Genomic DNA, 12810 nt, shown 5'->3' on the forward strand with positions numbered 1-12810 from the left:
AAGCCAATTTTATTTTGCCTATTTCGCCCATTCTGCCTAAATAATTGCTTTAGTGCCTAATATTGCCTATTCTAAGTATTTTCTTCAAAATAAGGCTTTATTGGGGAAAAATATATAATTTAGTACTTTAATAAAGGATTCTGCCTCTTCCGAAAAATATAAGTGCTGTTTGTAGTGATAAGATATCGTAAAATTTTGGACTACAAAGTGTACTGGCAAAGTGCTATAAAACTGGACTGCTGTGTGTACTGATAAAGTGTATAAAATTTGGACTGTTGTGTGAAGTGACAAAGTGCTGTAGAGAAAATTATTTACCAAATATATATGGAATACATGTCAAGTTTCGTTTATATATAAACGCTACGCATATATATAGTAAAAGAAAATATTAACAAACACGTAAGGGTCATGTTTCTATATTCTTTGAACATTATCTGACTTGATTTCATTTTTTAATTTATTGAGTATTTATCTTCATTATTTTGAGTTACATTTTAGTGCCTATTTTTTAAATTTTAAGTGCCTATTTGCCTGCCTATTTTCCAGGTTTTTAGTGCCTGAACATCCGGTCTCTAATAATGACAGTTATACTTGTTCTACAGTATGGTTGCGAAGAACGCCCGTCTAGAAGTACTAAAGGGTTAGCATAAATGATTCATTCATTTTGAAAAGGCTATATTTTCAAAAGTATTACACGTAATGAAAGATATATGAAAAGAACCATTAACTCTACAAATGTTCAGTTTGTGTTCCTTTGACACGATATACATCCAGACGACGTCTTTTTTCTTGCTTCACTCTATTTTCGAGAGGCACTAACTTTGTACTTTGACATCCAATCGGAAAGACAAATGTGGGTGAGTTTGTGGTTCTTTTTATATATATTTCATGTGTGATGTGTAATACTTTTGAAAACGAATGAATCACTTATGCTAATCCTGCATTTGGGAATAAAATCCTGAGATGATTACTCGGATTCAAGAGGAACGGAAATGGGAATAGGGGAACTTCATAACAAGGAACTGCATATTTGGTACAGTGTACCTAATATTGTTAGGATAATCAAGTTTAGGAGGCTCAGGTGGGTGGGTGGGTTATATAGCCAGAATGAATATTATTAAGATGGATCTCGCAGAAATATGAATATAAAGGACAGCGTGGTCCGGAAGTGGGCGTACCCCTAATTGGTGTTTTTTGATGGTTTTAGGTTTTACCCACATTTGTTTGGTAACATTGTTTGGCATTGTCTGGTAACATAGTAATGGTATCAAAGACACTGTTGTGATACAGCAGGATGGAGCACCAGCGAACTTTGCGATTCACGTGCTCAATTACCTGAATCAGACGTTTCCTGGTGCAAAACATCTTTACCAGCTCCCTTTGTCTGGCCTCCAAGAAGTTCCAGTCTGACGATACCAGACAATGCTCTCTGGGGTTTCATAAAGCAACAATAAGAAACACTCGACATCACAAAACGCAGGGATTACGAGCAGCTGTGGAACACGCCTTCACCTTCGTGACTCCGGAGTCTCTGCATGAACTTGGCGCAGAATTCAGCTGTGTTTCGACATGGATGGTGATCACACCGATGTTTACAACTTTAAGATAACTGTGTACAGACATTCTACCATAACTAACACTATACTGTTGAAACTAAAAGGGAGTATGCTCACTTCCGGACTACACTGTAGAAACTGTCGGCTAAGGGCAGAAACAAATTGAGAATTTTTTGTGAATGCAGCATTGAATCTCTGGGTTCCATAGGCCATAGAGAGTAGTTAATTTTATTTTCTGAATGAAATGTTTGAATTGCATGCACCATAATTAACTTATTTTCACCAACTTTTCATAATAATTGAATATTGGTTTGAAAAAAAAAAAAAACACACTTACGACTGCAAAACAAGTTAAAACTTATCCTATACCGTTATAGGCTTATCATAATTATAGTCCGTACATCGAAGTGAAGATTTATAAGTGTTGTAAGATCAGGAAGTATCTAAACCTTTCATGGACAATAAAAAAAATAAACTAGTTTATTGTCCCAACTGATGATTACATTTTTTAAAAAAATCTTGTGCTATACACTCTACTACGTTACACATACCGGTATTGGAAAGCTATTTGGAACGAGGTCTCTGTAATTCATATGAAGTAGATAATTGAAAAAAAAAGAAACATTGTAAGAAAAATTAGTTCCGCTTAATATTTTTTTTTCGAGTGGTTTAATAAATACGGTGGAAAAACAACGAGAATTTACTCGTCACAGGGAAGTTTAAAGCGATAGTGAAATATTATGGGTTATTTCATGCAAGTGTGTGTTATTTTGGTGATCGGAACATCTTTATCTTGCGGTAAATTATCCCCAGTATTGAAGATAAGAGATGGTCTTATTCAAGGAAGCGTTGAAGAATCTCTTACAGGAAAAGAATATTATTCCTTCAAAGCAATTCCTTATGCCCAACCTCCCGAAGGAAAACTTCGATTTGAGGTAATTTTTTACAATAAGTTTATTGTAATTTGTTTCTTTGGAAACAATGACTTTGAGAAGTAATTTTACTGTTATTGTTTACTCTGTAGTCTTCATTCAGTATCCTGAAATCAATTCTTTACTCCCAATTTTCTTAACTTGAAAATGGTACATGATTTAAATGGTACATGGTGTAAATGGTACATGGTTTAAATGGTACATGAAAATGGTACATGTTGCCTACTAAAGTTACATATTTTATTTTCTAAGGCTTTTTACAAGACTTACAGTATTCATTCAAATCTTTTGAACATGTTATATGAAATGTACCAGGGAACTTGATTGGAGATCTAATAAATAAAACATTTATGCATTTTCTCGCTGCCATATTGCCTAGCAATAGTACACTCGAACGTTGGCTTCGGACAGGTACATTTAGTTGTAGTTCGAAATATTCAAATCAGAATTTTGACTAACTCAGAATTTTGTACTATTTTGTACACCATCAAGAAACAATTTTATGCATTCAAATTAACAAACGAGGGCAAAAACAAAATTTGGGCCACGTCGATCACCTGTAATATGACGACTTCCAATTCGAATTTTAAGTAGCTCAGAATCTTGAACTATTTTTGTACCATTTTGTGCCACCATGAAAAAATGTACTATTCAAATAAATGGGGATTGCTATTTCAAAATTTCGCCACTTCGATTACCTGTGCCCATGGTTCGATCACCGCACAAGTCAAGTGAACTTTGTGGTGGACAAACACCGTGTGAGTGGGTTTTCTCGGGGCTCTCCTGTTTCTTCACACATTTTTTCATTCCACCATTTCATTCATTTCTCATCATCACCATCTTCTTTAGCCTACACTGTTTAACCGTGAAACGTGAAACTGAAAGATCTCATTTCATTTTCATTTCCTTTTTGTTCACCTGTAGTGTGACATCTTCAAATTCGAATTTTAACTAGCTAAGAATTTTGTACCACCAAGAAAAATGTTGTACCAATCAAATATACGATTAAAGACCATTTCAAAATTTCAGAGGTGCATTGAGTTGTAGTGCGAATTTTAACTAGCTTATAATTTTGTACTATTTTTGTACCTTTTTGTACACTCATGTCCAAAATTATTGTCGCATATGTATAACTGTCTTCTTGTAAGAATATAATTTGATAATGATTTGGCAGGGTACTTTTAATACTGATACTATGTGTATAATCGGGAAATGCATATTTCTGGTAAATTTCATAGGAAAAGAATTATAAATATGAAAATTAGAATGAGCAAAAAAAAAAAAAAAAAAAAAAAAAGCTAAATGGACAAGAAATATTATTTTCGTTTCATTGTTCTTATTTACTGCTCTTTTGACACGAAATTTTCTACATACATGTCTTTGCCGATTATACACATACTAACATTATAAGAAATACCGGACGAATTCGTTTTCAAATTATATTCCTAGAACAACATATTTATAGACATGCGACAATAATTTTGGACATGAGTGTACCATCAAGAACAAATTTTGTTAGCTTGCAAATAAACGAGGGAGGGTATTGCAAAATTTGGAGAGTGCATTTATTTCTAGTCCGACATTTTCAAATTAGAATCTTAACTAGCTCAAAATTTTGTACTATTTTTGTACCACCAAGAAAAACTGTATCATTCAAATAAACGAAGGAGGGCTATTCAAAAATTTAGGGAACCCATTTAGTTGTAGCTCGACATCCTCAAACTCGAATTTACATCTGCTCAGAATTTTAACACGGTTCCCACAGACCTCGAAAATCAGGGAATAGGAGGTAATTGGATTTTTGTCAGGGAAAGTCGAAGAAATTCTTGAAAAGTTTTTTTAATATGCTACGAAAAAATGTAGTCGTTCTAGAAAAATTAGACACCTTTCAATTAACAAAGTTATTTAGGATTTAGACATCATGCAACACATCAATATACAATAGTAGATTAGAAATGCAATAGATATTTAATTCCCTTGAATTTACTGATTTTTTTCATTGTTATTCACATTGACAGCTGTGTTTGGAACAAACATCGGCGCAAATGTCTTCAACATTGGGGGAGGGGGAGGGATAAGACCGTTCCCATTTTCTTTTCTTTTCTTTTTTTTTTAAAGCGATGTTCAAAATATTTATGAAGTTGAAAAAACAATGCTGTGGAGGATCAGGCGAGCAGAAATGTCTTCAACATTGGGAGGCGGGCATATATAAGGATTATTCTGGGGGGTGGGGAGATGAGAGTCATGTTATGGTAGGTGAATTTGATTTCTGAGGTGAACCTGTTGTATATTATATATCAGGCGATGTAGATGACGCAAATCAGGCAGTCGGACGCAAATCATCATATCTCTCTCCGAAAAACACAATTCAAATCGGATTATTAGGGGGGGACAGTCCTCCCCAGTTCCAAGACTGAGGAGGACATGTTCCCCTCATCCCCTGGGATTTGCGCCAATGGAAATAATGACTGATGATAAATCGTAAACGTAAAGGAACTACGTTCCATACATGTATAAATTCATTATTAATCTTCACTACATGTAACTAGCAATTTTTTATTTTTATTCTGCTTTAGTAATACAGTACAACCCCTCAAATCCGATCCCCGGAAATCCGAAAACCCGGCAAATCCGAACACGTTCTCAGGAAAAAAAAAAAACTACAGCTGGAAAATGAAAAAAAAAGATTTAATCACACAAATTTAGTTTTTTTTTTAAATGTTTTAACATGTTTAGACTTAATGCTTATTCAAAACGTTATAAAATACAGTTAAGTTTAGATAAAATAGGAAATAGTTTACGTCTACTTACGTATTTAAAAATCCAAAACTATGAAATCATTTTAGGTTAACTGGATTACGATTCACACGAAAAATTACAACACAAGATTAAACAAATACTGATTTTTCACTTGAAGTCAGCTATCTTTAACTGTCGAAGATTAGAAAATCTTCCCGCGGAGGCAATTCCAAGCCAGCGTCGCATGAACATCACATCGTTTGGAGTGGCTGACGGGTGTTGTTCCAATCATTTTGGACATGAGTGTACACCCGCCAGTCAAGGTCACTGCCCTTTCGACCACTGGGCCACCCTGTCTAACCTCAATCGTTGTTTTACCGCCAATTCAGTGACGAAATAAGTGCGTAATATTATTTCCCGGGTAATCCGAACTCCCCGAAATCCGAACAGGCTTCAGCCCCAATTAGTTCTGATTTGAGGGGTTGTACTGTAATAAATAATATACGTTGTGGGTTTGTGTGTCTATCATCAGCTTTTCACATAGGAAGGAGCCACCTCTAGCCACCAAATATTATAAAGCGATAGTGGCACGTGGTTTCACAAGCCCCTTTTGAAACTAACTCAAACACCATTCAGGGAATTCTGTAGAGACCAAAGCAAACGATGCGTTGGATGCATGAAATCTCCTAGCCAAGTTATCTCAATTTCTGAAGAGTAGTTAAAAATGTATGTGGTCTTACGACACTGTTTCTGTTGACCAGTTCTGGCTGTTTCTTTCAAATTGCCAGGTGCATTCGTGCTAATTTTCGACAGTACAAGTCGTTCTGCCCGGCGACAGTAGGTCGTGATGAACGATGCTCTTCCAATCCCACCAAACGCACAGTATACCAGCATCCCTAAGCGTCAGAGTGAGTTTTGCCCCATATTGTGGAGCAGTAAGTACTCCAGAAATTTTGACTTGGGGGGTGTTCAAAATAAAAGGGGGGTGCTCTCAGATTAGTGATACACATTTTTAAAGAAACTCAAAAACCAATATATTTTGTTACGCAACTATTGCAATACTATAAATATTATTATTATTATTATTAATAATAATAATAATAATAATAATAATAATAATAATAATAATAATAATAATAATAATAATAATAATAATTCGCAATGGTAGGTTCAATAAAGGAAGTTCACACATTTAAGCCTTTATTATTATTATTATTATTATTATTATTATTATTATTATTATTATTATTATTATTATTATTATTATTATTCAACTAAGTAATACAGTGAAACCTCTCAAAACGGACATCGGTGGAACACGATTATTTGTCCGTAAATGAGAGGTGTCCCTTGAAGGAAGGGTTCTCTCTCATAACACCATACCACACATATTTATGGCATGGAAGAGTAAGAAAGTTTGTCCTCTTATGAAAGTTTGTCCTCTATTGAGAGATGCCTGTTAAGAAAGGTTTCACTGTGTTAGGAATTGACCACCACTATTTTACTCAGTAACTGCATATGAATTATTGTAATTATTTTGCAAAATTCTCCATTATTTCAATTTATTTACCCCCAGCAAGTTTTAGTGGGTGATTTGTTTCCAAAATATTAATTGGAAAAAAATTTCGTCTCATGCTGAAATCACATTCGTAAAATAATTAATACTGTACATAGTTGCAATTTCATTATTTTAATATTCTAACCGTGTTGTTAACGTTAATTGTTGTAATATTATTTGATCTCTTAATCTTCGCTCCTGCCCCTTCCTGGCTACGTTATTGGCTCTGAATATATTTCATAAGAAAATTAATCCAGTTTTTCAATTTACAAATATTTTGTATCTTTCTGTTCTGTCTTTTTTAATGTAGCCTAATTTTAATAATCCGCTCAATGAATTTACGTGAATAAAAATATACTTTACAAAAAAAAAAAAAGCTAGCGACAAATGTGTTCCTGTATAACACTAGACTGTCTAAAATATATAGGGTGGCCCAAAAGTAGATATACACCCCTCTCTTGATCAAGTTTAACATTCTAGTTTATGGGTTTATTTGCTTCGGCTCTTCCGAGCTTAAGATGTAGGTAAAAACACATTGAGAACAAATAATAAAGAAACTAAGTCTACCTGATGGATAACAATAAGAAATGTTATAAAATGCAATGAGCTGATCAGTACGGTATTGTATACCTACATTTCGGCCAACCTGTATATAATTCTTACTTCGATCGATCTTTTCATTTCTAAAACGTTTTGACTACACCCTTCTAACTTCCGTCCGTTGATACACCAGTTGCAGAATAGCACTTACCAACTGAATCTGGTATAGGCTTATTAATATATTGTCACATTTTTCCTTATTGAGGAGGAGGTAGGTGAATGACCGCTCAAGACGTTACCAATTTCAGTCATCTGCATCCAGTGTTTCTTTCAGAAATAATGTTCCGGGGGGGGCACACTTAGTATTACCGGAAGGCACTGCTGACACTATTCTATTTATTATTATCTATATTATAAATGTATTATTTTGGTCTGCTTCGGGGGGCACTCTCAGAGCTCCGGGGGGACAGTGCTCCCCAAAAACAGGTCTGGAAGAAACACTGTCTGCATCTGTCTATCAATCTCTTTCCTCGGAAACGACCGCAGAGCCAAGGAGGGTAGGTATGAGCGGGTCTGTTTTGTTAATTGTTTTGATCGAAACACCGCCCGAAACTATGAGGTCATGTGGTTCTCGAAGTCGTACATGAGAACGAGGTCGCTTCGTATTTTGAAGTGAAATAAATAAATAAATAAGAATATTGCCTTCTTTCCTAGGGTGTGTGTAAAGTAATTTGGGGGGGGGGATGTTGGGGGCTGTAGATTACTCCCTGTTGTGGAGCTACTTCCCGCTTCACCCACGTTTTTTTTTTCTCATTGTTGTAAGCAGTGATGTAAATTTTCCGGAATATTTTCCGATTTATAAAAACATACTCCACTTATTCCTACATCGTTGTTTAGCCGTAAAATTTATTGGTAATAAATATTGTCTGAAAAAAGTTTCCATGAAGTGAAAATCTAACGATTCTTCATTTCTGCAAAATTGTTTCAAAAATTTCAAATGTGCTCCTTCCTAAGAATTCACCTTTGATCTCATAAAATCATATTTCGTCAGTTTAATACACGTAAGACAAAGTTTTCTCATACCTTTATTACTTTTATGGATTTACATACTTTTACCATTTTTTAAATAATTAGAGATAATATAAAGTAGCTACTGTAAATTTTTGACTCATGAAAACAAATACTGAACATTTTCTGGAAATGAGTATTTATTTATTCATATATTCATTCAGAAGAGAAAGCAATTTGACTTGTGTAGTTCTTCCAATAAAATAATTTGAAAAACGTAAAACGCTGCGCTATTAGCGCTGCGTTCTAAAAACAAGTAATTTCATTTTAATTTACAAAATAAAAATAATATCTTTCTTTTTTGTTATATATGTACTTGTTCTATCAAATAGCTATTATTTCTAATAAATGTTTTATACATAATAATGGTAGTTTTGCAATACAAAATATCTGCTTTAAGATATTGATTATACAAAAATCCAATATTGAGTATAATGAGTGCGATTTTCTGTATTGATGGAACAGTTTATTTAAAAAAAAAAAAACCTCGAATTACCTTTCTTCATGTCAAGTATCTACCCGCTAAATTTGATCGAAATGAGGTTGAATTAAATATCATCTTCCTAAATAGACCGTTTCAAAATATTCTAATAAACCCAATCTTTCCTTGTTAAGCCTTCATTGCACGAGGTAATAATGTTAAGGTACCATTACTAATAAATGAGTAAATGACAATGTATTCTTAATTTTATTTATTTGTTGCAGCCTCCTCAGCCTCTGGAACCATGGATTGGAATATGGAATGCCTCTCAGAATATAACGTCATGTCTTCAGTACGACTATACATTTGAACAAGAATTTCATAGGCTTGTGGGAACAGAAGATTGTCTTCTAATCAATGTATACACACCAGAGGTAGCCTACTTATTACTTTATTAAATGTATTTCTGTTACAAGAGTAATATATTGAAATATATTTGTTTTAAATTCACATCTATATTACGCAATTGTTTCGAAATAGAAGAATAACCTGTGGCGTTTTGAGGATGATCTACAACAAATTTTTATATTGCTTCGGTTGTGAAGCTACATAGGTATACAGTATTAATGACATGAAAATTCAAATGTCTTGCTAGAGATAGACACTGTATTTTATGAATATCGTAAACACAATTTAATTGCTTGCTTGATAACGTCAAGGAGCACCCACGGGAGGGTGCACCGGGTCTGGATCCCTCAAAATATTTCTTAGCTCAATATACATTTTATATACACTTTCTTAATAGAACTATACTTGTTTTATAGAGAAATATTTTATGTATCATGAAAATTTGACCTTACACTTCACCCGTACTCTTTCTCTTCTTATAAAGACAATCTAGTCCTATCAGTTTTTGCTGAAAATATAGGTGGACGTCAGTGGTGGATCTAGAAGACAAAAGTTGGGGGGCAGCCAGAACTCAGATTAGGATAGTTATACCATGAGTTTACTATAAACTTTCAAAAAATATATAAATAATAGGTTAAATTGCTGTTTTCATTCAAAAAGCTGGAGACCTAGGCCCCCGGCCCTGGGATAAATTTGTCACTCGTGGACGTACTTTACAATTACTTATCGTCTTTTCGGGTGCAGGATAATACACGTTGAATATTACATAGTTGTAGTGGCTTGTAGTATTGGATCTCCCTCCAAACCTTCAACCTCTCCCAATAAGAATTTCTGCGTAACGTACTCCTGCGAACGTACTCCATTACTTACAAAAGCAGAGAAACCTAGGGAACGATTTTCATAACGATTTCCAAACGAAAAATTCGAACAAGTTTTGTTCAGGAATTCGAACTAATGGTTCATTTGTGCTTTAAGTGATGAAATGAGTCACTTAAGTGACGACTTTTTTTTCTGAGTTATCCGGGTCTGGATGTGGCTTCTGAGATCCGGTGACCTCGACACATCCAAAAACAGCCAAACTATGAGTTCCGCAGCATTACTCCAGAATTTCATAGTGGATTAATGATGTCCATTATTTGAGCTCAAATATTCATTTTTTTCATTCTCGGTGTGACATTTCTCAATCAAGGTATCATGACTAAAATATTTCAGATATAGTTCCATGTTTATTCCTCTTCTCATACTGAAAACTAATACAATGGTTTTTAAACATAGACTATACAAATGGATTTAACAAAGCAATATTTGAACTCAGCGGCGTCTTTTATATTTTAAACGACAACTCTTACATGTTCGCTCCATTAAACTTCGACGATTTCTCATAAAGAAACAAACTCGTAGCTTATTTTTTCGTGATTCTGACATATTTATATTCTGTTAAAGCTTGTAGTTATATTTCAGTGCAACAAACAAGGAAGAAAATTATATAATTTAGTGAGAAGACAAAGAGAGAGAGAGAGAGAGAGAAGAGAGTTGATTTTGAGTTTAACGTCCCTTTCAACAGCGAGGCTATACGAGACGGAACCTACTGATTAACGTAGAATCCGAACCACATGAGCTCCCTCCGGGAATCGAATCCGGATCTCCCACGACAAAGGCGCGTATGCTAACCGCTTAGCCACGAAGAAGCCCAGAGAGAGAATCATGTTTGTTAGCATTACATATTAGCCTCACAAATACTCCAAAAGGTACCGCACAGCCGTCTCAACCACCTCCCGGATCCAAAAGCACTCCTTAGTCGCCTTAACCCATTATTGGGAGGTATCCTGAAGGCGGCTCAACATTGAACTTATGAAGAAGTTAAGTGCTATATCTGGAGCATTGGACTGTATGGTTGAGACTTGGACATTACGGAAGTTAGACAGCTTCGATGTTGGAGGAAGATGGAGAAGATAAAATGGTTAGAGAGAGCAAGAAACGAAGATATTTTAAAACAGATAGGAGAGAAGAGGACACTTCTAATCAGCATCTTCGTAAGGAGGCCAATTGGATTGGACACATCTTGCAAAGAAATTGTCTCCTTCATACTGCCATAGAAGGAAAGATGGAAGAAAAGCGAGGAATAGGAAAAAGGACACTACTGATTGATGATTTAGGAAACAGAAGAAAATATTGGGAGTTAAAACAGGAAACTGAGGATCGAAAAACGTGGAAGAAACATTTCCAGGCCTAAATCTAAACTTAACTCTTTAGTCCCAGTCTGTCGAAAGGCAGAATACTTAATAATAATAATAATCCTGGAGGCTTTCCTCCTCTGGTGTAGGGGCGACAGGGTATCAGGCCCTGTCTGATTCATTTACGGAAGAGATACACTGTACATTACCGACATCAATGGGTGATGTAGTTCATCTGCATCATTCAGGTATTCCTATTTGCAAGGCACCAATTGCTCTACTCCGATAGCGGCTGTTACAATAGGCTGCCTCATATATATGCAGTGAGTTACCACATATAATTCCTGACCCAATGATCCGTGTCAATGAAACATTTAGGAGACTGATAACCTCTCCTGGCAACTTGCCTTTTCTTGTAGGGGAGCTCTCACCACCTTCACGTATGTCAATCGTTTGTCACCTCGCACTCGAGAAGGAAGAGTCAAGGACAAGAGACGATATTTTAATTCTTTCAACCTCACAATATATTCAAACATGGAGAGTTTGACAAGTTGCTCAGCGCTTATGGCTTGAGCTCCTCCCACTTTCTCAACACGAGGTTGGGATCAACTGTGGCGGCTTTCCAATAGGACACTGGAATACCCTATTAGTTATGCAGTACACCAGAAAATTACATGTTTGAGAGTCTCCAGAAAATTGGTCTTCTCGTTTTGCTCCGCTGGGTCATGCCAGATTTAATCAATAGTCACTACTAATTGTATTAGACACGGAAGGAGATATACTTGAATAAGGAAGGAGGTATATTTGTTTTCTCTGAGTAAACTCGAGAAGCGTCTTAGAAAATTGAACAACTGACATGTCACCATTTGCAAGGACTCACATGTTCTTTCTGTGGCATAGTTTAGGGATAATTGGCCATAAAAATGAAGATTTGAGGTACTCCTTCACCCGATCAGCACGCGTTTCTCTTAGAACTATTGGCAAAAACTGCTGGAAATCTCCAGGAATTAGAACAGTAATATCTCTCATAACGTAATCGTTTTCCTTGATATCCTTAGGAGTTCTGTGAAGAGCCTCAAAACATCTTTAATGAGCTATAGTACTCTCGTCACAAACAATAAATTCCTCAGTACTTGGCCCTTGGTATTTTGTTTTGCGTATTGCACGCAGAAGCTCTCAAAGTGAACGGTAGTTTCTGTGTGAGTAATTTTCGTACAGATAAATACAATATTGAACTCACAATTTGATCTCTCATCTTTCACAACCGAATTGGTGTTTTGATATGCACCGAATGTTCCCAGTAATTTTTACTTTTGTGTTCGTAATGTACACCGTCAAAAATTCGAAATCGATGGAAGAGTGACCGTGAAATTAATCTACCGCTAAATTTACGACCGAATTTGGATTCTGCTGT

At 35.3% G+C, this 12810-nt stretch overlaps 1 protein-coding gene across 1 annotated transcript in view; it reads left to right on the forward strand.

The window, feature by feature from the left end:
- The first annotated feature begins 2296 nt into the window (after positions 1-2296).
- LOC145661565 (venom carboxylesterase-6-like) overlaps positions 2297-12810 on the forward strand; it is a 143338-nt gene continuing 132824 nt past the window's right edge. Inside the window, exons 1-2 of the mRNA XM_081726883.1 lie at positions 2297-2491; positions 9099-9248. Of these exons, the coding sequence (XP_081583009.1) occupies positions 2297-2491; positions 9099-9248 (345 nt within the window). The remainder of the gene's footprint in view (positions 2492-9098; positions 9249-12810) is intronic.

This window comes from Thermobia domestica, chromosome 10 (assembly GCF_964235325.1).
Source record: "Thermobia domestica chromosome 10, izTheDome1.hap1.1, whole genome shotgun sequence".
NCBI classification, from domain to species: Eukaryota; Metazoa; Arthropoda; class Insecta; order Zygentoma; family Lepismatidae; genus Thermobia; species Thermobia domestica.